Source organism: Nicotiana tabacum, chromosome 5 (genome assembly GCF_000715075.1).
Source record: "Nicotiana tabacum cultivar K326 chromosome 5, ASM71507v2, whole genome shotgun sequence".
Lineage (NCBI taxonomy): Eukaryota > Viridiplantae > Streptophyta > Magnoliopsida > Solanales > Solanaceae > Nicotiana > Nicotiana tabacum.
Genome location: NC_134084.1, coordinates 133,556,206 through 133,581,832, shown reverse-complemented (window position 1 = coordinate 133,581,832; position 25,627 = coordinate 133,556,206). Strand labels below are relative to the sequence as shown.

The following is a 25,627-nucleotide window of genomic DNA, read 5'->3' as shown; positions in this document are numbered from 1 at the left end:
CTAGAAAATGATGTCCCTTAAGTCTTACTCTTTCTCCCTAACCCAGGAGTTGTCCCAATAGGGTTTTCCTGGGAAGATTTGGATCGAGTCGATGAGGGAGACGTCACCGAGTTCAAAAGTACAATTCATCGTCACGCCCGTCAATGACATCTCTAGACCAGAAAGCAAAAGGATTAGACTGGAAAACTTCAACGTATGCACGACACGAACGTGAACAAAATATCAATGTTCTATACCCCTTGACATTACACCCTCCAATGCAAACAAAATCAAGCTAACTGGGACTCACCCCGGAAATGTAGAGGTCGAGCGAAAGTGGGACTCCTCCAGAGGATACCCGAAAGTCTCCAAAAAAAAACTAGGATTAACAACGGGTTAATGTTTCGACAAAAGAACGAAATAACACCCTTAAGACCAAGGGCCATCGCCAAAGAGTAGAGTTCGAACTCGATCGAACAATGACGGGTTAACATTTCGATGAAAGATTGAAATAACACCCTTAAGGCCAAGGGCAATCTCCAAAGAGCAGAGTTCGACCTCGATCGAACAACAACGGGTTAACATTTCGACGAAATATTGAAATAACACCCTTAAGAAGGGCCATTGCCAAAGAGAAGAGTCGACCTCGATCGAACAATGACGGGTTAACATTTCGACGAAAAATCGAAATAACACCCTTAAGGCCAAGAGCCATGGCCAAAGAGAAGAGTTTGACTTCGATCAAACAATAACGGGTTAATATTTCGATGAAAGATCGAAATAACACCCTTAAGGCCACGGGCATAACCAAAGAGCAGAGTTCAACCTCGATCGAACAACGACGGGTTAACATTTCAACGAAAGATCGAAATAACACCCTTAAGGCCAAGGGCCATCGCCAAAGAGTAGAGTTCGACCTCGATCGAACAACGACGGGTTAACATTTCAATGAAAGATCGAAATAACACCCTTAAGGCCAAGGGCCATCGCCAAAGAGAAGAGTTCGACCTCAATCGAACAACGACGGGTTAACATTTCGACGAAAGATTGAAATAACACCCTTAAGGCCAAGGTCCATCACCAAAGAGAAGGGTTCGACCTCGATCGAACAACGACGAATTAACATTTCAATGAAAGTTCGAAATAACACCCTTAAGGCCAAGGACCATCGCCAAATAGAAGAGTTAGACCTCGATCGAACAATGACGGGTTAACATTTTGATGAAAGTTCGAAATAACACCCTTAAGGCCAAGGGCCATCGCCAAAGAGCACAGTTTGACCTCGGTCGAACAACGCCGGGTTAACATTTTGACGAAAGTTCGAAATAACACCCTTAAGGCCAAGGACCATCACCAAATAGAAGAGTTCGACCTCGATCTAACAATGGCGGGTTAATATTTCGACGAAAGCTCGAAATAACACCCTTAAGGCTAAGGGCCATCGCCAAAGAGAAGGGTTCGACCTCGGTCGAACAATGACAGATTTACATTTCGATAAGAGTTCGAAATAACACCCTTAATGCCAAGGGCCATCGCCAAATAGAAGGGCTCGACCTCATTCAAACGACGACGGATTAACTTTTCGACAAATGTTCGAAACAACTCCCTTAAGGCCAATGGCCATCGCCAAAAGAGAAACGACTTTGCCCGAACCAACGGTAGTTTGGTCCTACCCGGATGACCCAAGTCATGACTGGCTTTGTCTGAAATAGCGAACATGTTATATAATCCCGTTTTGAATCAAGATCGAATCTATTCAAAATAATAAGTGACCTGTCGACCTCGCCCAAATAGGCAGATCAATGACTCCATTCAGACTCACACGATGAAGTCCTACCCAGCCCGGCTGAGATTAAATTCCCTGAAAATCAGGAATTGACCATACGGGAATCCAAAATTTCACGCCAAAATTATGTAAAGGAAAAGGAAGGAAAGTGCAAAAGACATACACCGATGAAAACTTCTTTTTAGTTAAAGCAGTTGTACAAATAGTCACAAATTACACACGGCTAAAAGTTGGGCAAGTCCAAAGGAAAAAAGGACAACACAAAAACAACAAACAAAAAAAAAAGAAGAAAAAAACAACACAAACAAAGATAAACAATTCTTTCACTCGGCACCATCACCACCATCCTCCTCATTACCCTCTATAGGAAGTCTTTCTTCAGCATCAACATCCTCGTCAGCCCCGGGCGTCGCAGGATCATATCCACAGTTAACACGAGCCTCTCGTGCCTTTACCCGTGCTCCTTCGTATGCAGCCTCAGAAACATTGCCCGCTTCCCACAAACTCTTATATATATCTTGTTGAGCTTCAACATGTACCCCAAGCTAGTGCATATAACAGGGAACAGTGGCAGAGGCAGATTTGACTTGGGCTAACAATTGCGCCTTCTCGGCCTCAAGAGCAGCGACCCGGTCCCCTAAAGCCGACGCTTCCTGGTCGATGTCACCAATACGCTCTTTGAGCCTCGCCTCCCTAAGCGTCACTGTTGCCCTCTCAGATTCCTGCTCAGATTGAAGGGCGCGGATAGTGTCCTCTAAATTAGCCGCCCTCGCTGAAGCCGCCGCCCAAGCATTCTTAATGATCTCCAACCCGGAAACCGTTCTCTCCAGTTTGGCTAACTTTCCCACCCATTCCGTACTCATCGCCTCGACTCTGATGGCATTCTGATCCATCTTGGCCTGCATCGACCGCACCTTCGCCTGAAGATGCTCACACTCTGCGGCAACCCTTTTGCCCAACTCAAGCTCTTCATCCTTTGCACAAAGTTGCTCCTAGAGCACACTATTCCTGCGAATAGCCTACATCAACTCCTGATCCCTCTTCTCCAATTCCTCACCAAGGGATCATTCACCGGCGTTCGCCTTCGGCCGCTCGTGCATCTCACAACAGTTGTTGCGGTAGCGCCGATACTTCTCCAACATCGTCATGAAAATTTTGGTCCGAGTGTCGGCCCTACGAGCACTCTCAATCTCCACCATGTACGTTTGAAAAACGAAAAAGATTGATTAAGGCCAAGGTCGTCGAAGATGAAAAGAACATAAAAGAAAGAAGAAACTTACCCTCAGGCCCATAGCGGCCACTTCATGCATCAAATCGATATCACGAATGTCCCGGAGAGCCTCGCTCTCGGTGGCGGAACACAAGAGGTCAAACTGTAGTACCAGGTGTTCCGTTTCCCCTAGGAGGTTAATATCTGATAAGATTTCAAGTATACGGGATGGGACTCCCGCATGTACCATCGAACGAGTAAGGCCCTATTCAAATATCCTAACGTCATCAGGATCAAGATCAGACTCAGATTCGTAGTCATGGACCACGATGACTTTCCCCCTCTCTGTGGCCAAAGAGGAAGCACGGCCCGGTCTAGAAGATGAAGGCCTGCCCAGAGTAACAACAGCGGCCGCAGGACTCCGACTCCCCGTCGTAGTAGTCTGTTGGTCATTTATAATGGCCGGAGTCTCTACCAGCAGGCTGATAACTGCAACCGGCTCTACTTCTGCAGACGGGTTAGCATCGTTCCCCGTCTTTGACTCCACTAAGGGGATGTCGTCCTCTAAATATATCACGTCTGACGGAGCCATTTCGAATTCCACTCGTCGTCTCTTTGACGGCCCCTTGCCATCCTCAGTACAAGAAGGCTCCCCTGTTGGGTATATAGTAGAAGTCGGAGCCCCAGATTGAGGAATAGTTTTCGTGCACACGGCTACGACTGCAGATTCAACTTGAGAATCCCTTGTCGTAGGTCTGGCAGCAGGCCTCGAAACAGGCCGAGCAGAGGACGCCGGCTGATGAAATGCAAATGGAGGAGCCCTTGCCCTTCGTACTCTCCCTGCTAACGATAAATGTCGTATAAGCAACAAAGCCAAATTGCAAAGTGGAAAACCTACTGCGGCAAAGCTGCTTACCAGTAAGGGGCTTACGTCCATATTTCTCGTAGAAGGACGACCATTCGCGAACTCCTGTCGTATGAGGAAGAATGGCGTTTATCCATTCACGGATATTTTCAGCAGGTGACGGAGGTAATCTTGCGGCTGCAAAAGCAAAAATAGTTAAATAACCGCCTAAAGGAAAGCGGTCGACTATCATTCCAACTAAAGGCACAAAACTTACGTGCAAAATTTCATCTCTCAGGGAATCCTACAGGATCCGCCACAAGGTGCTCGGTCCGCACATAAAAATAGTTTTCATAAAAGCAACTGTTAGCCCTGTTGTCCATCCTCACCACTAGACTTTTCGTCCCCCAATGTCGCATATGGATCATCGTGCCTCAGATGTGTTGAGGGGAAAAGATATCGAGCATGTGCCTCAACGTGACCTCCCGACCAGCAAGCTCTGTGAACTTGAACAGCATAAGGAACATTTTATACAAGTACGACGAAAGTTGAGCTGGACACACCTCATAGAAACGGCAGAAATTTACTACCAAGAGGGGAAGAGGAAGCGTATAACCGACAATAAAGGGATAGGCGTAGAACGCACAATATCCTGGGCGGTCGAAATGTATGATATCATCTCCTACCGCCGGCAGCATTTCGACATGGTGAGGGATCCCCCATTTTGCCCTCAACTCCGCAATCCCCGCCCTAGTCATAACAGAGGGAGCAGGTTCCGGCTCTTCTCCGGCAGGACTGTGGAAATCATTCCACGATTTTCCAGGGCGAGGCAATATTTCAGCCTCCGTCGGAACCCCTCATCTTCTATCACTTCCACTCCTCCGGGAGCAGGAACATCACTTTCCGACGTCGGAATTGCGGCAGGATTATCAGCACGGGAAGAACTACCAGCCATTTATATCGATTTAATGGAACAAAGGGCTTAAGAAAAAGAAGAGATGGGGATGAAAATTTCCGGCTAACCAAAGAGGATCGGAAATCTGAAAGTATCTGAAAAGAGGAAGATCTACAATGTTCTTTCAACAAAGGCAAGAAAGTGTGCCAATTTAATGGTGTCTTTTCTCTATTTATAGGGACATAAATTTCCCAAGCGGGAAACCCAAGAGTCGCCAATCGAAACTGATAAGGGCACTAAACGATTCAATCACCAGGAAACATGTGTCATAATGACAGTAGCCACGAACGACGTTTCAAATCGAAACAAACGCTTCGATTGCGAATGGTCGCGACGGTCCAAAGGCACTATTATAGCGCCGTCCCATTGCCTCGATTTAAAAACTACATCCAAGGCACGAACGGTCAGATTTCTCCTAAGTGTTCAGAATCATAATCTACCCGCCGGACCCACCAATAGATGACCCCGACGGAGGGAGGGACTACCTATATAGGTCAAAATCTGACCACAGTAGCCGACCCATCTCGAACCCCACCTAAGGGGCGGGATAGCGAGAACCATCATGACCTACTTCGGTCTAAGTACCTATAGTGTACAGTAAGTCAAAGACAATATTCAAGTAACGACAAAAATGCCATAGCGTGAAGGCACACCGACCGAAGAAGGTAGCCATGGTCTTAGAACTATATATAGGGAATGAATTCCCAAAGAAAAGGTGGGCCTTTTCCGGTTTTCTCTCTCTATTCTCTCCTTCTATTTTCCTTCTAAAAAGGATGTAAAATTGATCATCTTCTCTGTCTCATGAAAGAAGAAACGAAAATATCAATAAAGATTATTCTCTCTTATTTTAGTCCACTCACTATTGGGGTTTACTATGTTTGACTAAGATTAACCTACTCATTATCATTAATTATTTTAATCGAAAAGGTTTTGACATCTTTTAGTCAAACAATATTGAGTATTCTATCGCCATGTATTATCTTTATATATATAGTTGATTTCATTAAAATCTTGACCTGAATATATAAAATGAAGTAATAGAAACTAAGTGAGCTCAGAAATATCAGTTAGTGTAGATTTTACAGCATAAAGATCTTAACTACTAAGGGATTACCTAATCAAATGACAATAGCCTAATTTTCACCTGATATTATAGTAAAAACAAATGGACCATCTCTCTTTTCTTTCTGGTAATTTCTTTTCACATTATACACACATGAACTGCATCAGGAAATCATGGAAGTATCTATTCGACGTGAAAGGGAAACATAATCTGTCGTCCCTAGGTTACTTTTTTGTACGGACACACCCAATTCCTACTTAAATTTCCTTTTTCTTTTTCTGCTTTTTTCCTTTGCTATTTGTTACGTATCCGTAAGGGTGGGTAAGAGCTAGAGGAGCAAAGGATAAAAGAAACCTGGGGGGGGGGGGGGGATTGATAAAGCTTGTAAGTGATAGGACAGATCGATCGTTGGGTTAATCTTAGCTTTGAAACAATGTATAGTGTCATGTTCTGTAGCTAGCTAATTAATGGGAAGTGATCTAGATCATGAAAACAATTTAACAACTTCATTTTACCACCTTTGTCCTTTAGTTGGTACCAAACCTGTTAACGTCTAATTTCTTAATTTCTCCAAACATGTAATTAACTCCCATTCACAATAAATAGATACGCAAAATTGAAAATTTCTAGTTCCTAGCTATACTTTTGTCTTTTTTTTTCCAAGTGGTAAGTATGGTTAGGCTTTACACATTTTTCTTTGCTAGAAGAACTCTTTGATAGTTGTTTTACCATTTTCTGAGTTTGATCCTTGCCAACTACAATTTGCTTTGTCGGTCTTGTTTAACTATTACATTTCGAGGTCGTTTAAATATATGCATTGTATATCATCATAAATGAATCAACTCTTAAGTAAACCTTCGACGACGATAAACCATATAAAAAAAAAGAAGTAGACTAAAAGAGACATAAATATTTAACGTGGTTCGGTCAACCGATCTACGTCTACGGAGGAAATGAGCATTTCATTGTATAAAAAGGGAGTACAAAATATCGAGAGAACAACCTCACGAAAAGGCAAACACAAGTGACACACTAACACTTGTCCCGTAAAGTTCTCCCCCTAAACACGACTCTTAATTCCCATATGGCTATATTGTGGATGCTACTGAATGAGAAGGAAGGATCTTCAATTTATAGAAGTCCAAATCTTTTTCTACAAGAAAATGGACTAGCCAAATATGGAAGAATTATATTTTTCTTCTCGGAAAAGAAAAATCCAATTACGGTAAATATGTTGTCATTTCCTTCATGAGATAGAAACCAATTATGGTAAGAAAATCTGGACACACACCTAACAATTCTCCCCCTTGGCCTGAATTTTCTGACAAAATAAACTTGATCAACCTTCTTCACATAGCCTTCAATAGATCGCATCTCCAAATCTCCACCACAAAGTTTGTCTCAACGTGAGCAGTACTCCGGTCAAATTCTTATATAAAAAGTCATGATTACCATCAATTATATATGTTGCGGCTAGAATTGAACCCGCCAAGATGAACCTGTCTTGAACCTCTCTTTGATACCACTTGTTAAGACCGAAAAAATTAGGTGTCATACGGAAGCTAGTAAGCAAACCTTCTACGACAATAAATCATACAAGAAAAGAGATGTAGACTAAAAGAGACACAAATATTTAACGTGATTCGGCCAACCGACCTACGTCCACGGTGGAGATGAGCAATCCACTATATAAAAAAGGAGCACAAAATATCGAGAAAACAACCTCACGAAGAGGCAAACACAAGTGACACACTAACACTTGTCTCGTAAAGTTCTCCCCCTAAACACGACTCTCGAATCCCATATGGCTACATTGTGGATGTTACTGAATGAGAAGGTAGGATCCTCAAATTTATAGAAGTTCAAACCTTTTCCTACAAGAAAAGAGACTAGCTAAATCTGGAAGAATTATATTTTCCTTCTAGAAAAAGAAAAATCCAATTATGGTACATATGTTGTCCTTCCCTTCATGAGATAAAAAATCAGTTATGGTAAGAAAATCTGGACAAACACCTAACAATTCTCCCCCTTGGCCTGAATTTTCTGATAAAATAAACTTGATCAACCTTCTTCATATAGCCTTCAACAGGTCGCATCTTCAAATCTCCACCACAAAGTTTGTCTCAACATGAGTAGTACTCCGGTCAAATTTCTCAGATAAAAAGTCATAATTACTGTCAAATATGTTGCGGCTATAACTGAACCCGTCAAATATGTTTTGTAACCCTCTTATTGTTATAGTGGAGCTTTTAGGATCTTTGTGATCCTGTGATTTTTACCTTCGACTTGAAGGGTTTTTCACGTTAAAATTTGGTATTTTTTATCTTCTTTAATTTCGGGTTTAACTCTTCCTCGACATAACAGCGGTATCAGAGCCTTGGTTATTTATCCAAGATTTTATGGAATGAAGGCGAATATGAGCAAGATGATATGTTTAAATGGGAGCAATTATAATTTGGAGAAGCAAGATGAAAGACTTGTTGTTCGTGAACAAGATGCTTATACCCGTTTTTGTAGCTCATAAATCCGAGAGTATATCAGATGAAGATTGGAATTTTGAGCACCAACAAGTATGTGGATATATTCGACAATGGGTTGAAGATAATGTTTGCAACCATATCGTGAATGAGACACATGCGATATCATTGAGGGAAGAGCTAGAGGCTCTTTATGCTTCAAAAACTAGAAACAATAAATTGTTCCTGCTAAAGCAATTGATGACCTTTAAATACAAGGAGGGCAGCTCTATCCTTAATCACATAAATAATTTTAAGAGTGTCCTTGATCAACTATCAGGAATGTGAGTTAATTTTGATGATGATATACAAAGACTTTGGCTTCTTAATACTCTGTCAGACTCTTGAGAAACTCTTTGTCTTTTCTTGATAAATTCAGCTCCTGGAGGTAAGGTGAGCATGAAATATACCAACAGTGAGGTGTTAAATGAGGAAGTAAGGAGAAAATCTTAGGGTTCGTTCTCACAAGCAGATATCTTGGTCACAGAAGACCGGGGGAGAGACAGAACAAGAAGTTGAATATGACATATGCAAAAGTGGTTGGTACTCCTCTTGCTAAACACTTCAAATTGAGTATTAGTCAGAGTCCATCTACTGATGAAGAGAAAAAGGAGATGTCTCATATTTCTTATTCTTCTACCGTTGGTAGCTTGATGTATGCTATGGTTTGCACTAGATCAGATATTGCACATGCCGTTGGTACTGTTAGTAGATTCCTTTCTAATCCTAGAAAAGAACGTTAGGATGCAGTTAAATGGATATTAAGGTATTTGAAAGGTAGTGAAGATTTAAAGTTGTGCTTTGACAATTGAAATCCTGAACTTGTTTGTTACACAGACTCTGATTTAGGAGGCAATCTTGATAATTCAAGATCCACTTCCGGTTATTTGATCACTTTTGCAAGGGGAGCTGTTCTTAGCAATCTAGACTACAGAAGTGCATAACTCTATCTACCACAGAAGCCGAATATATTGCTGCCACAAAAGGTGCCAAAGAAATATTATGGATGAAGGAATTTATTAATGATCTTGGCTTTGAGCAGCCAAGGTAGATCTTATTTTGTGATAATCAAAGTGCTATCTATCTCACCAAGCACTCCATTTTTCATTTTAAGATCAAACATATAAATAGAAAGTATCATTGGATAAGAATGACCATGGAAGAGAAATTATTAAGGTTGAGAAGATACACATTAATGAAAATCCTTCGGATATGCTGACAAAAAGCGGTGGTTGTAGATAAACATGAATTTTGCAAAATATTGGCAGGCATGAAGCCTGTCAATAGTTCCTCCACTTGAAGACACATTTGGCCCCTTGTATGGAGGGGGAGTTTGTTGGGCACATGCCCATGTTGTCCAACCAAAGGATCAATGGCCTAATCCTATTTTCTTTTGGCATATTCTCTTTTGTTGTCAGACTTATCGTCGTTCAAGGTTTGTTTTACTTCCTTTCGCATGAAACCTGATTATTTCGATCCTAACATAAATTAATCAACTCTTATACAACTCCATCTTACCTTCCACAATAAAAGAAATTAAAAACCACGAAAGGAAATTAATTAAAAAGCAAGGAGGATTTTTTTGGAATATGATAAATATAAATGCGACAAGGAAAATCAATCCTCAGAAAAACAACGTAACGTTGGATCGTTATTTCATTTTTTTGGTTGAGAAAATGATGTGCTTATTTAGTCATTTGGGATAATTACTAATAAATAATAGGAAAATAAAATGGGTAAAGTAATATTTGTTGGAGCATCAAGGGTCCTATTGATTATACCACTAGTATGTACAAACTGATCGTGAGGACTCTTAAATTCCATTCTTTAAATTCTTCACCTTCTATCCGACACACTTTTCGACGACTTGATTTATTCATTCATCAAAGAAGAAAGCTCAAATCTAAAAGGATTGACCTATTTCCCTTTGCAACTATCGAAAATATATCTTGAAAAAATAAAAGACACAAACTCGAAGATATCTCGACCAACTTGAAGCCTTTTTAGGGGTTCAGATCAAGTGTGTCCTTTTCTTTTTAGCCTTGTGGATAGTGACGGAGCCATCTTTGTTTGATTTAAGGAGTGTTAATTGATAGTATTCTTGCTGAAAAATTATGTTGTGTAGACTAGGTTATATATATATATATATATATATATATATATATATATATATATATATATATATATATATATATAAAACCTAATCTCCTCTTTCGTGTGTTTACTTTTCTATATTTTATTAATTCGCAGAGTAGTTCCACACAATCCTAAGAGACCAATTCCTTAATTATTCTTTCATATTTGGCCTCTATATTCTATATGACCTTAATTCCTTCAATAATGATGAGGTATGTTTTGATGATTTGCCAAACAGTCTTGTGGAACCAGTTATGATCGATTCCTTTTGTCCGGTTTTGAGGAGGAATATCAATTCTGGGTTTGTCATCATCAAAAAGGGGAAAATTGAGAAGATGTTATTTTGTGTTTTGATGATTTGACAAACTTCATGAGAGAACCAGATAAGGAACCTGATACAATTAGTTCCTTTGTGTTCAGAGTAACTAGTCAGATGTCTGGTTGAATTCTCAATGAAATCAGATAAGAGAACAACAGAGGGAACAAATGGAGATCAGTTCCTCCGGTCGCAGTTAAAGCTGGTGCACTATACTCGCAGCAGTAAAACATCATTGTTAAAGTGTGTAGCGTACCGGACACTCTCTTGCATCATCTTTCAAGACCTCATACATATATTGTTAACATGATGCAAGGGGTTTCACTTAACACTTGCAAATCTAAAAATTATATTCTCTCAAGTGCTAGCTGCCACACCTTTCAAGGCTCTCTCAGAACAAAGATGGTACAAATTCAAGGATCAGATCCAGAGATAGAAGATATCTTAAGTCCTTAGGTATGTAGAATCTTTGTCATTTTGTTTTTCATTTGTAATCCTACACTACTTTCAAGAAGTGCCTTTGTAGGACAAATTTTAACCATTGTTTGGTTTGGTTACTTGATTAGAGTTAGTTAAGGTTTGTTTGCTTTGTAATAGAGTTATTGTAAGGGTTGAGGGATTAAGAGTTTAGTTCCTAGATTGCAATAGGTTGTAATCTAAAGTTTGCTCAGTTAGTGAAGTTGAAATCTTACCGGTGTAGGTCGTAATTTTTAATTTTCACGTAAATATTGCTTTGTTCTTTACTTACTGCTGTTTTTGTAGAAACTAATAGAGAACCATGTTAATTCTTTATATACTTCGTTTGGTGGACCCTTAGTTTCTATCAAATAAGAGGCTTTTGTATTAACAGAATCCATACTCAATATAGAAAAGTTCTTTTACGTACAAGCTGCCTCATGCATTAATGAATAAATCTCCCCTCTTACCGGTGAGCAGTGGCGGAGCCAGAATTTTCACTAAGAGGTGTTAAAATATAAAGAAGTAAACACATGAAAAAGTCAAGGTCAACTGATACCTCATTTGGATAAGGTGGCTACGCCACTACCGCTGAGTGCAGTGTGGCTAAAGAAAACTAACATCTAATAAATTTCCCCTGTAGAGCTTGCTTCTAGATATTCATTAATTAAACAATAATTTGGTTTAGGAAGATAACTAATGAAGGAATTAATCAGGTGAAAATAGTGAAATAATTTATTCCTTTTGAAGTACAAGAAAATACAGTCTCTAGCTAACAGCTTAAGTTGGGTCCACTTCATATATAAACTTTATGTAACATGCAAGAAAGAGTCGATAGGAGAATTGCCCTAGAGAAGTTTCTTTAATTTGGTGTTCATGAAGTATAGAGGGAGAGAGGACACCAATATCCATCTCACCTAACTAAAGAAAAATGACACACCAACAAATTAAATTAAAAACCTTTTCACCTATATATACTTTGCGTTGGCAGGTCATAAATCCAGAATACAACAATTCTAAAGAACATTAGAACTGAGAAGCAAAAGCTGCATTGAGAAACTAAAAACACAAAGGCAAAATGGAGTCTTGGCTTCGTTTTTTCGTCCTCTTGGCTTGTCTCTCTCCAGCTTTTGGCATTACTCGGCATTACAAGTTCAATGTAAGTACTATCTACTCTCTTTTATGTTTTTCTTAGCTAAGACTAAGAGAAGCATCTGTTACGTTGTGCTATAAGAACAATGAATGTTTTTAGCCATGTTATTGTAGCTGTAATAAACAACTTACTTAACTGATCTGTCGTTGTGATACGTAGTTTGATTTGACAGAAAGCTTAATAAAGAAAGGGAGACTTTCGAAACTTGTAGTCTTAAATATTTCATAATATTTGGGTGGCCATAATTTTTTTTTGAAACTTGTAATTTTAAACATGTCATAATATTTGTGTGATTATATAAGAAAATATTGAAATGTGTTAATCTTGTTAGAATTAGAATGGGCTAATAAGGAAATAGTGTCAAATAGAGAGAAACATTCAATTTGCTACTATTGACCAAGTGATTGTTGCACTTAGTTGCGCTTTTCGGGAAACGATATGCTGTGAGAAATCATTAGTTTCTTCTTCTAAACAAATTTGTTTTCCTCTTTTTCTTCCATTTTTTTTTTGGTGGAAAAAGAAGAGAATATAATGCTTCTAAAGTTTTTCTGCAATTCCGTCCATTATTAACGATCGAACTGTCAGAAAACGTATTATTAATTTAGAAAAGTCGGCAAGGTAATTAAGTAGCTAGATCTCTTCAACGGCAAGTCCATGTAAATAATTAGTTAAGAGTATATTCCAATTAGCAAAGTAATTAATTAGAATGAGAGTAATACAAAAGAAAAAAAGTAGTTGATCAATTAAAATAAATTGGTAGAAGCCACATGCAGAAATTGTTACTTTTTAGCTATATAGAAGGTGAAATAAGCGAAAAACCATAGATGAATAAGCCACTTTTCTACAAAAAAGAACAAGTTATATTTCTTGAATTTAACGTATACATATAATCTCTACATAGTATATTTTTTTTGCTTTGTTTCCTTAACTAAGAATTAAGATGGTGGGTTTTAGGTGGTAATGAGGAACATGAGTCGCCTGTGTTCGACCAAGCCAATTGTCACTGTTAATGGAAGGTTCCCAGGACCCACAATATATGCTAGAGAAGATGATAGAGTGCTCATCAAGGTTGTTAACCATGTCAAATATAACGTCTCTATCCATTGGTAAGTCATTTTTTTTAAATTTAATTTGCTACCTATAATTAACTTTAAAGAGCTCGGAATATTAAATTTAATTAAATATTGAATCCGTACAGGCACGGGATCAGACAACTTAGAACTGGTTGGGCAGATGGACCGGCATACATCACACAATGTCCGATTCAACCAGGGCAAAGCTACATATACAACTTCACAATCACAGGGCAAAGGGGTACACTCTTTTGGCATGCTCATGTTTTGTGGCTAAGGTCCACTGTCCATGGTGCTATTGTCGTCCTCCCTAAGCGTGGTGTGCCTTATCCATTCCCCAAACCCAACCATGAAGCTGTCGTTGTTTTAGGTGAACATATTTTATATGTATATATATTCTTTGTATTGGAAAAATATGAAGTTGGGAAATGAAAATTTTAATGATCTAATGCAGCTGAATGGTGGAAATCGGATACTGAAGCTGTGATCAATGAAGCTCTAAAGTCAGGTTTAGCCCCTAATGTTTCCGATGCTCACACAATCAATGGTCATCCTGGACCAGTTTCCAATTGTCCGACCCAAGGTATTAATACTTGAATCCGTGATAACACTACTCTTTCATTTCATTTTATATTATATGACTGTATAATGAATAATTACGTTGAAGGACGAAAGAAATACTTTTATAAAGTATTCTTAGGACTTGCAATTTTAAATATGTTACTAAGGTCAAATAAGAAGTTCAAATTTAAAGAGTTTTTAGATATAAAAAGGTACTCCGTGGTCAAATTGAGTGACTACAATTTTGTTATAAATAACTTGTAATTTAACTTATTGATCATATGCTAATGCAGGTGGATACACTTTGAGTGTTAAACCTGGAAAAACATACATGTTACGAGTGATCAATGCTGCGCTCAATGAAGAACTCTTCTTTAAGATTGCTGGCCACAAAATGACAGTAGTTGAAGTTGATGCAACCTACGTAAAGCCCTTTAAAACAGACACAATCGTAATCGCCCCTGGCCAAACCACAAATGTTATAGTCACTGCTGATCAAAGTTTCGGAAAATATATGGTTGCTGCTTCTCCCTTTATGGACGCCCCTATCGCCGTCGACAACATCACGGCTACCGCCACGTTGCATTACTCCGGCGCATTGGGCAGTTCTCCCACAACTCTCACTAGTACTCCACCCCAAAACGCCACTTCAGTCGCCAACAATTTTCTTGACGCTCTCAAAAGTCTTAATTCGAAAAAATACCCAGCGAAAGTTCCACAAACAGTGGATCATTCGCTGTTTTTCACTGTTGGACTAGGAATTAATCCATGTCCAACGTGTAAACAAGCTAATGGCAGCAGAGTTGTCGCTAGTGTAAATAATGTTACATTTATTATGCCAACCGTAGCGCTTTTACAAGCGCATTTCTTTGGCATAAATGGAGTTTTCACAACAGATTTTCCAGCGAATCCGCCGTTCGTTTTTAACTATACTGGAACGTCACCCACAAACTTGGCTACAACGAAAGGGACAAAGGTTTATCGGTTGCCTTATAATGCAACAGTTCAATTAGTTTTGCAGGATACTGGAATTATAGCCCCTGAAAACCATCCAATCCATTTGCATGGTTTCAATTTCTTTTTAGTGGGTAAAGGACTAGGAAATTTCAATTCCAAAACAGACCCTAAGAATTTTAATCTTATTGATCCTGTTGAAAGGAATACAATTGGAGTGCCTTCTGGAGGATGGGTTGCCATAAGATGGCGTGCTGACAATCCAGGTACGTCAACTTCTTTTTTCCCGTTTGAGTCTAAGTCCTATGTACTGATACAAATACTATAATACTAAATATTTACCCACTTATAACGTAACTGTAAAGAAATTTCTATAATAAGCATTATTTGATAAAAATGATGCTCCCTCCGTCTCAAATTATATGTGGTGTTTCTCTTTTATATTCATATTAAGAAAATATTAAATCGAAAAGATTTTTGATTATTTCACCCTTATTTATATCCTAATCTCTCTTTATTTAATACCTACTCATTATTAAGGTATTTGTAGTCTTTAGAACAATTAATATTAAGGGTAGAATAGGAAAAAATAATTAATTTACTCTTGAACTTCTAAAATGACAAATAATTTGAGATAATTATTTTTAGAAACCACGGCAGATAATTTGAGATGGAGGGAGTAACCCTGCTATGTATAGGTTAAACTACAATTCTATCAAAATTTATATTGTCAACGTATATAACTTCGGTACTTTAGTCTTATTTTTCATCCCTTTTTACTTCAATTGGGTATAATGATTTATTCTTTTGTTATAATTTGGGTGACATTGCAGGAGTTTGGTTTATGCATTGTCATCTAGAGGTGCACACAACATGGGGATTGAAAATGGCATTCCTTGTAGATAATGGCAAGGGTTCTAATGAGTCACTTTTGCCACCACCAAAGGATCTCCCAAAATGCTAAAATAATGATGGAAATCCATTTGTTTCTCCTCTCAACAAGTTCAGACAAATCTTAATTTGCAACAAAAGCTGCACCAAGCAATGAGAGAAGAATTAGAGTCAATAAGCAATGTACTATTCATTTTCTTGAGTGAAAAAGACTAGGAGAATTTTGCTCAAGCAATATTCAATAATTATGTTTGTATGCATATATACATTTTTTTTTGTCCTTGTTCAAGGAAGTTTGAGAGATGGATTGTACGTTTCTTTTACCTCTTATTATTGTCACTCCCAAGTCATACTTTCTGTTAAAAGTTTTCTGAATGTTTTAAATTTAGAAATAACATTACAGTAACAGAACTAAAAATAAATGCAAAACATACGTCATTGAAGTTTGAATACATACATTATTTATCACTTAACTATATTGATATATTCACTTTAATTTTTAACTGTAAAGGTCATATTATATGATTTGATGTTAACGAGTAGGGGAGTCCCCCAAACACAAAGTGCGGCCAAGACTTTACCGCTGGATTATATATTTCTTAATTATTTTTCTCTACTATGTAGCATGTACAAACATGATTAAAGTGCTCGAACAAGTGGATAATGAAATTAGTGAAATATTACAATAACCAAAATAAGATGTTTAGACTTTATCACTGAAAACTCATAAACTTCAAATCTTGAATCCGCTTATGAATATAATATTTTTTTTTTTGAAATTTATTTGATATGGTAAAATGCACTCCTTGATTAAAGTAGTTGAACTTTGATGTGCAACCCAACCCAACCCACTAATAAGAGGCATTATTTTTATACATTGCCAGGCTTAACAAATGTATTCTACTTTAAGTGGCAATACAATTGTGACACAATTTTTTTTTAAAAAAATAACTGCAATGACGGATCCAAAATAATTGAATGTTGGATATATTTGTTACCATCTCACCCTTGGTGAATGGCCAGCAAGTAGGTTCAGTGGTCAAAAATTGGTGGAGTTTGAGGCTTCTACTTTTGGAAAAAACATGACATCTTATTTTAAATCATGAGCCTTTAGACTTGTTGAGGTACAAACCTTGTGATTTTAAGTTTTAACCATGGCATTTATATTGTTATAAAAGCATGTAATGAAGAAAAAATAAAATAAAAGTTAACGTTAAAAGATTTTCAAATATAAGAAGATACATTCTGTTGAGTATTGAAGTTTTGAGATTAACAAAGTGTGACTAACTGCTCAAAGAACCAGGTCCTCAATGTAGCTGCTTAACTGTTGTGAAGAACTAGCTCACCAGGTTAAAGGATCAGCTCCTCATGATTGATACTTATACATATGTACAAGACAGTAACTTTATCTCAAAGTTACCCAAGTCCGAGTTTGGTGTCAGATGATAAGTGATAAGGATCATTGTTCAAGAAGATACAGATGATTCACTCAGAGACAAATAGTCCCAAAGCTTGTGGAATCCTTGAAACAGTAGGAGTCATATCAAAGAGGAACCTGACCTTGAATAGGACTCCTAGAAGATCTGAAGTCGTGTTCAAATAGGATTGACTTTGGACTTCCAAACTATCCTTTCACACATCAACTAAAGTGATATAAGTTGTTTTTACTTATGTAGAGCACTTGCTTTTGTATTTCTTTCGAGTCATTCTAGTGAATGTATTTTAGAAAATTGAGTTGTAATCAAACGTCATAAACAGTTAGTGCTTTGGAGTGAGTAATTTGCTTTACAAGTTAGAGTACCCTTTTAATCAAGCAAAAAAGAGTAGTAGGAGTATTGGAGAGTATTGAATTACAGTCTTGTAATTGATACATTTTGGCTCATTGTTCTAATGGAGTTCGAGTTGAAAATCCTACGTGGTAGGTCGTAGTTTTTGCGCCTTTTAAGCCGGGTAATTTTCCATGTAAAGTCGATGCGTTCATTTTATTGCTTATTTACTTTATGCTCAAGGAACACGGTAAAGAATCAAGTTCTTTAGAAATCCATACGGGCACTCAAACTAACATATTCCTTTTTAAACAAATCTAAGAAATAAAAAGGATCATACAAGATCAAACAAAGGGAAGTAACAAAGTTGATTTTTGTAGTTGGAATTTTGTCACGACCCAATCCTCCCTCCGTGAGATATCGTGACACTACCTAATCTCTACGACTAGGTAGCCTAACATTTGCAAAAATAACAAATATGAAAGCAAAACTCTAACAACTAACTACAAAAGATAATCAAATGACTTATTAAAATGTCGCACGACATGTACAATACCAACACTCGAGGATACAAAGTATTTTTTCCAAAACCCAAAACATCATAAGTCACAAGCTATATAAGAAAAACTAGTATCTCTATACACCAGAGTCTAAGAAAAATAGGGGAAGGTAAACGACATAAAAGGGAATAAAGGGGGACTCCGAGGTATGCAGACGCGGCAGATAGACCTTGAAGTCTCCAACTATCTCTACTCATTGATGACATGGCTGGTAAGAAGTACCTAGATCTGCACATAAATATGTGTAGAAGAGTAGTAGGAGTATACCACAACGGTACCCAATAAGTAGCAAGCCTAACCTCGGTCGAGTAGTGACGAGCTCATTTCAGAGCCCTACTCGTATATATAAATTAAATAAGGCAGAATAAAAATATCGCAGTCTAGTAAGAGACTGGAATTTAATAAAGAGGAAATCACAGAAGAATAACAGTACAATACACAAGGGTAAAATAGCAGGGGATCTCCCGAGATACCGTCTCATAGTCCCAAAAATAAATATGCAGGGGGAGGGATCTCCTAGGATACCATCTCGTATTCCCAAAGTAAATATGCAGGGGGATCTCCTGAGATACCATCTCGTACTCCCAAAGTAAATACGCAGCTCAAACAATGAAAATAACAGTTACAACAAGGAATCTTATAGTTTAGACTAAGTACAAGTTAAGGACAAAGTAGGAAATCCACTAAGCATGTTGCACCGAGTACAGATAAGCATTTAAGATACATAGACATGTGATATTAGACTAGACAGGGTAACTACACATGTTGGTATACCTCAATTAAGACGAGACAGGTTATTACTCAGTAAAAATTAGATTTTTCAACAAATAGTTTGTGTACGCACTCGTCACATCACGTACATGGCGCTCACATATCACAACAGTACCAAATCCTAAGGGGATTTTACCCACACAAAGTTAGGCAAGCCACTTACCTCGAACCGAGCTCAATCAATCAGTAACAATGCATTTTCCACTATTTTTCGACTCCGACTGGCCCAAATCTAGCCAAAAGAAATTACATACCACAATATAACTATAAGAAACTAATCTAATTAACGAAATCAAGGCTTAAGTAAGAAATTAGAAAATCGTCCCAAAAAGTCGACCTGGGCTCATGTGTCGGAATCGGATAAAAGTTACAAAATATGAACACCCATTAACTCACGAGTTCACTCATACCAAAATTATCCAAATCCGATATCAAAATCCCAATCAACACTCAAAAATTCGGTTGAGAAACTTTTCCCATTTTTTTCCAAAATTTTCAACCCAAATCCGAAATTAAAGGGTGGAATCAACTTTAGATTAATGGAACATAATCATAAATGAGTCAAGAATCATTACCCACTATTTTTTTTTCCTGAAAATCCCCCAAAATTTTGTCCGAATCCGATCTCTCTATGTCAATTTTTGATAAAAATGGCTAACCCTCATTTTTGAATGTTTATAATCCGTCCAGGTGCTGACATTACGCGATCGTGGAACATCTCATGCGATCACGTAGAACAAAATTCCAATCGTTTAAAAATACTCAACGCGAACACGGATATCTGTTCGCTAATGCGTACCATTTCCAAGCTGACCTACGCGATCGCGTAACACTCCACTTGACCGCATAGATTAAATCCTCTCACTGCCCAGTCTCCTTTTTTCTTCACTATGAATGTAGAGAGGGCTATGCAATCGCATATCCATGGCCACACAAACTTCGCGATCGCATACGAGCTCTTGTGATCGCATAAAACAAAAAAGGGACTGCCTAATTCAAGGATACTCGATCCCGTCTCCTCCTGTCACGACCCGGAATTCCCACAGTCAGGACCGTGGTGACGCCTAACATTTCACTTGCTAGGCAAGCCAACGTAAGAGAATCATTAAGCCAATTCTTACACTTTTTAGCAATTAACAGCAAATAAACTATAATAAATTATAATAAATGCGAAAATTTCATAACAACCTCAATATATGTACTACTATCCGGATCTGGAGTCACTATTCACGAACATTCTAGGATTTACTACAAGTAGAAGTCTGAAAGAAGTACAACTGTTTGAACGAGAGAAATAAAAAAAAGAAAATAAATAGACGAGGACTTCAAGGTCTGTGAATGCCGACAGATCTACCTTGAGTCTCCGGTGGATCAGTCCGACTACTATGCCTCTCGATCAGTTAGGACCAATACCAAAATCTGCACAGAAGTGCAGTGTAGTATCAGTACAACCAACCCAATGTACTGATAAGTGTCGAGCCTAACCTTGGCGAAGTAGTGACGAGGCTAAGACAAGACACCTACAAATAAACTTGTGCAGTATAACATTATATGTACAAAGATAACGACAAGTAAAAACTAGACAAGAAATATCTGGAGGGAGGACATGTTGTGGGGATCACAAGATAAAGAATCACAACAGTAATAAGAACTTAATCTACCAATATACCTTGAACAGATAGGAACAAGTAATTACAGTAAAGAAAAATGCACGGCATCGCCCTTCGTGCTTTTACTCTCAATCTCACCATAACATTCAATAGAAACGGCATGGCATCACCCTTCGTGCATTAACACTTACAATATGACACTACATCACTCTTCGTGCATTAACACCTACAAATCATGGCACGACATCACCCGTCGTGCATTAACACTCTCCCTCACCAAAACAATGAACAATAACAATAGGGAGATGGAAATAATAATAACAAGTCTTACTTCAACGTTTGGTTCCATAATACCAACCTCAACTTTGAATCAATACTCAATAAATACCAAAGTTTGTAAACTACTTGGCATCACCGTGTCGTACTGTGTCCCTAAGGATAAGCAAATAAGGCAGCTAGCCTATCAATGTAAGTGACCATATATATATATATATATATATGTCTCACTATATGCCATCCGTAGATTCGGGGAAGATACTGAATTTTTATATTTGAAAATAATTTCCGTACGAATCTCTGATTTTGCTGCACATAACTCGAACTTTTGAAGTCAAATCCATGACTTAAAACACTCTTTGTACTCCCTTTATGATTACATATCTTTTTAGGATAATATTGTGTGGATCAACTTGCATGCACATTGACTATATCAGAAAATACCTGCTAGCATTTATGCCTGGTCCTTTCAACATTACATTAAAAGTTTTTGTTTATGTTAATAAGATTAAACAACCAATATATTATACATAGATTTCAGTTAACACATTATAAATTTATGGTAAAGGAGATTCAATTGACCATATGTGAGCCGATGTGGCTCTGCCACCGACTGACTCTATTATCTATTTATATCAGGATCTAAAGTCTAGTCATACTATTACAGGGTGATTTCGAAACATAATATTTTAGAAGGATAAGTACAGTGGGAGACTAGTTTGGTCAAGCTTTTTAAGCTAACTAGAAAAAGGACATAGGCAAAATGTCATGGAAAACTCATTGTTCATCTCTATACACCAGAGTCTAAGAAAAATACGGGAAGGTAAACGACATAAAAGGGAATAGAGGGGGACTCCAAGGTCTACGGACGTGGCAAATAGACCTTGAAATCTCCAACTATCTCTGCTCACTGATGGCGTGGCTGATAAGAAGTACCTAGATCTGCACATAAACATGTGTAGAAGAGTAGCATGAGTATACCGCAATGGTATCCAATAAGTACCAAGCCTAACCTCGGTTGAGTAGTGACGATGTCAGTTCAGGGCCTTACTGGTATATATAAATTAAATAAGGCAGAATAAAAATATCATAGTGTAGTAAGAGACTAGAATTTAACAAAGAGGAAATCACAGAAGAATTACAGTACATAAGGGTAAAACAGTAGGGGATCTCCCGAGATACCGTCTCGTAGTCCCAAAAAGTAAATATGCAGGGGGAGGGATCTCCCGGGATACCATCACGTAGTCCCAAAGTAAATATGTAGGGGATCTCCTAAGATACCGTCTCGTACTCCCAAAGTAAATACGCAGCTCAAATAATGGAAATAACAGTTACAACAAGAAATCCTATAGATTAGACTAAGTACAAGTCAATGACAAAGCAGGAAATCCACTAAGCATGCTGCACCGAGTTCAGATAAGCATTTAAGATACGTAGACATATGATATTAGACTAAACAGGGTAACTACACATGCTGGTATAACTCCATTAAGATGAGACAGGTTATTACTAAGTAAAAATCGAATTTTTCAACAAATAGTCTGTGTACGCACTCGTCACCTCACGTACATGGCGCTCACATATCACAACAGTACCAAATCCTAAGGGGATTTCCCCCACATAAAGTTAGGCAAGCCACTTACCTCGAACCATGCTCAATCAATCAGTAACAATGCCTTTTCCATGATTTTTTTAACTCCAAATGGCCAAATCTGGCCAAATGCAATTACATATCATAATATAACTATAAGAAACTAATCTAATTAATGAAATCAAGGATTAAGCAAGAAATTAGAAAATCGTCCCAAAAGGTCGACCTGGACCCACGTCTCGGAATCGGATAAAAGTTACAAAATATGAATATCCATTAACTCACGAGTTCACTCGTACCAAAATTATCCAAATCCGATATCAAAATTCCAATCAAAACTCAAAAATTCGGTTGAGGAACTTTTCCCATTTTTTCCAATTTTTTCAACCCAAATCTGAAATTAAAGGGTGGAATCAACTATAGATTAATGGAACATAATCATAAAGGAGTCAAGAATCATTACCCACTAGTTTTTTTCTGAAAATCCCCCAAAATGTTGTCCCAATCCGAGCTCGCTATCTTAAGTTTTAATAAAAATGGCTAACCCTCATTTTTGAATGTTTATAATTTGCCCAGGTGCTGACATTACGCGATCGCGGAATATCTCATGTGATCACGTAAAACAAAATTCCAACCGTTTAAAAATACTCAACGCTAACACGGATATCTATTCGCTAATGCGTACCACTGCCAAGCTGACTACGCGATCGCGTAACACTCCACTTGACCGCGTAGATTAAATACTCTCACTGCCCAGTCTCCTCTTTTCTTCACTGTGAACGTAGAGAGGGCTATGCAATCGCATATCCATGTCCACACAAACTTCGCGATCGTGGACGAGCTCTTGCGATCGCATAGAAAAAAAAGGGGACTGCCTAATTCAAGGTTACACGATCGCGTCTCCCCCTGTCACAACCTGGAATTCCCACAGTCGGGATTATGGTGGCACCTAACATTTCAATTGCTAGGCAAGCCAATGTTAAAGAATCATTAAGCCAATTCTTACACGTTTTAGTGATTAACAACAAATAAGCTATAACAAATTAAAATAAATGCGAAAATTTCATAACAGCCTCAGTATATGTACTACTATACAGATCTGGAGTCACTATTCACGAACATTCTAGGATTTACTACAAGTAGAAGTCTGAAAGAAGTACAACTATTTGTATGACAGAAACAATAAAAAAGAAAAAAAAATAGACGGGAACTTCAAGGTCTATGAATGCCGACAGATCTACCTTGAGTCTCTGGTGGATCAGTCTGACTACTACGCCTCTCGATCAACTAGGACCAATACCAAAATCTGCACAAAAGTACAGTGTAGTATCAGTACAACCGACCCAATGTACTGATAAGTGTTGAACCTAACCTCGGCAAAGTAGTGACAAGGCTAAGACAAGACACCTACAAATAAACCTGTGTAGTATAATGGTATATGTACAAAGATAACGGCAAGTAAAAACTAGACAAGAAATATCGGGAGGGGGACATACTGAGGGGATCACAAGATAAAGAATCACAGTGGTAATAAGAACTTAATCAACCAATATACCTTGAACAGATAGGAACAAGTAAACACAGTAAAGGAAAATGCACGACATCACCCTTCGTGCTTTTACTCTCAACCTCATCATATGATTCAATAGAAATGGCATGGCATCACCCTTCGTGCATTAACACTTACAATATGACACTACATCACCCTTCGTGCATTAACACCCACAAATCATAGCACGACATCACCCTTCGTGCATTAACACTCTTCCTCCCAAAAATAATGAACAATAACAATAGAGAGATGGAAATAACAATAACAAGTCTTACTTAAACGTTTGGTTCCACAATACCAACCTCAACTTTGAATCAATACTAAATCAATACCAAAGTCTGTAAACTACTTGGCATCACTGTGTCCCTAAGGACAAGAAAATAAGGGTCATCATACTACCGCTCCCTGATGCGCTCAAACAATGAAGACCGAGCGACCGTACAAGCTGGAATACGACTGAGCTAAGAAACATCCAACCTCATGAACTGATTGGCCAAGGCCTAAACATATAATGCAAGCAGTCTCTCATCGACTGGTATGTACCCAAGGCTGCCCATACTCACTGACTTTATACTCAAAGCATCGGCCACCATATTGGCTTATCCGGGATGATATAAGATGGTGATATCATAGTCCTTCAATAGCTCCAACCACCCCCTCTACCTCAAATTGAGCTCCTTTTGTTTGAACAAGTATTGCAAACTCTAATAATTCGTGAATACCTTACACGACACGCCATAAAGGTAGTGCCTCCAAATCTTCAGTTCATGAACAATGGCTGCCAGCTCTAAGTCATGAACATGGTAATTCTTCTCATGAACCTTCAACTGCTGCGAAGCATATGCAATTACCTCACCACCCTGCATCAATACCGCAACAAGTCCAATACTAGATGCATCACAATAAACTTTATAAGGCCCTGAACCTATAGACAACACCAACACCGGTGCCCTAGTCAAAGCCATCTTGAGCTTCTGAAAGCTCGCCTAACACTCGTCTGACCATTTGAACGGGGCATCCTTCTGAGTCAACCTGGTCAACGGGGCTGCTATAGATGAGAATGCCTCCACAAACCGACAGTAATAACTTGCCAATCCCGAGAAACTCCAGATCTCTGTAGGTGAAGTGGGTCTAGGCCAGTTCTTAATTGCATCAATCTTCTTAGGATTTACCTGAATACTCTGTGCTGACACAATGTGCCCCAAGAAGGCGACTGAGTCCAAACAAAACTCGCATTTTGAAAACTTAGCATATAACTTGCTATTTCTCAGAGTCTGAAGAACGATCCGAAGATTCTGCTCATGCTCCTCCCGACTGCGGGAGTAGATCAAAATATCATCAATAAACACAATCACAAAGGAATCCAAATAGGGCTTGAACACCCGGTTCATCAAATCTATAAATGTTGCTGGGGCATTTGTCAGCCCAAATGACATCACTAGGAACTCATAATGTCCGTATCAAGTCCAAAAAGTTGTCTTAGGGACATCAGATGCCCTAATCCTCAACTGATGGTAGCCAGACCTCAAATCAATCTTTGAAAACACTTTGGCACCCTGAAGTTGATCAAATAAGTCGCCAATCCTTGGCAAAGAATACTTGTTCTTG

At 38.3% G+C, this 25,627-nt stretch overlaps 1 protein-coding gene across 1 annotated transcript; it reads left to right on the top strand.

Moving 5' to 3' along the window:
- Positions 1–12,260: 12,260 nt before the first annotated feature.
- Positions 12,261–16,252, top strand: LOC107811434 (laccase-4). Its single transcript, XM_016636360.2, has 6 exons — positions 12,261–12,420; positions 13,369–13,520; positions 13,613–13,857; positions 13,942–14,070; positions 14,342–15,268; positions 15,836–16,252. The coding sequence occupies exons 1-6, from the start codon at positions 12,340–12,342 to the stop codon at positions 15,964–15,966; spliced, it is 1,665 nt and encodes a 554-aa protein (XP_016491846.1). The 5' UTR covers positions 12,261–12,339; the 3' UTR covers positions 15,967–16,252.
- The last annotated feature ends 9,375 nt before the right edge of the window (positions 16,253–25,627 follow it).

What these genes read in the sequence shown, in the direction of transcription:
- LOC107811434 (XM_016636360.2), top strand. Translation starts at nt 12,340, where the DNA reads ATGGAGTCTTGGCTTCGTTTTTTCGTCCTCTTGGCTTGTCTCTCTCCA. An exon ending in TTCCAATTGTCCGACCCAAG is followed by an intron (nt 14,071 to 14,341) that starts GTATTAATACTT and finishes ATGCTAATGCAG; the next exon opens with GTGGATACACTTTGAGTGTT. An exon ending in ATGGCGTGCTGACAATCCAG is followed by an intron (nt 15,269 to 15,835) that starts GTACGTCAACTT and finishes GTGACATTGCAG; the next exon opens with GAGTTTGGTTTATGCATTGT.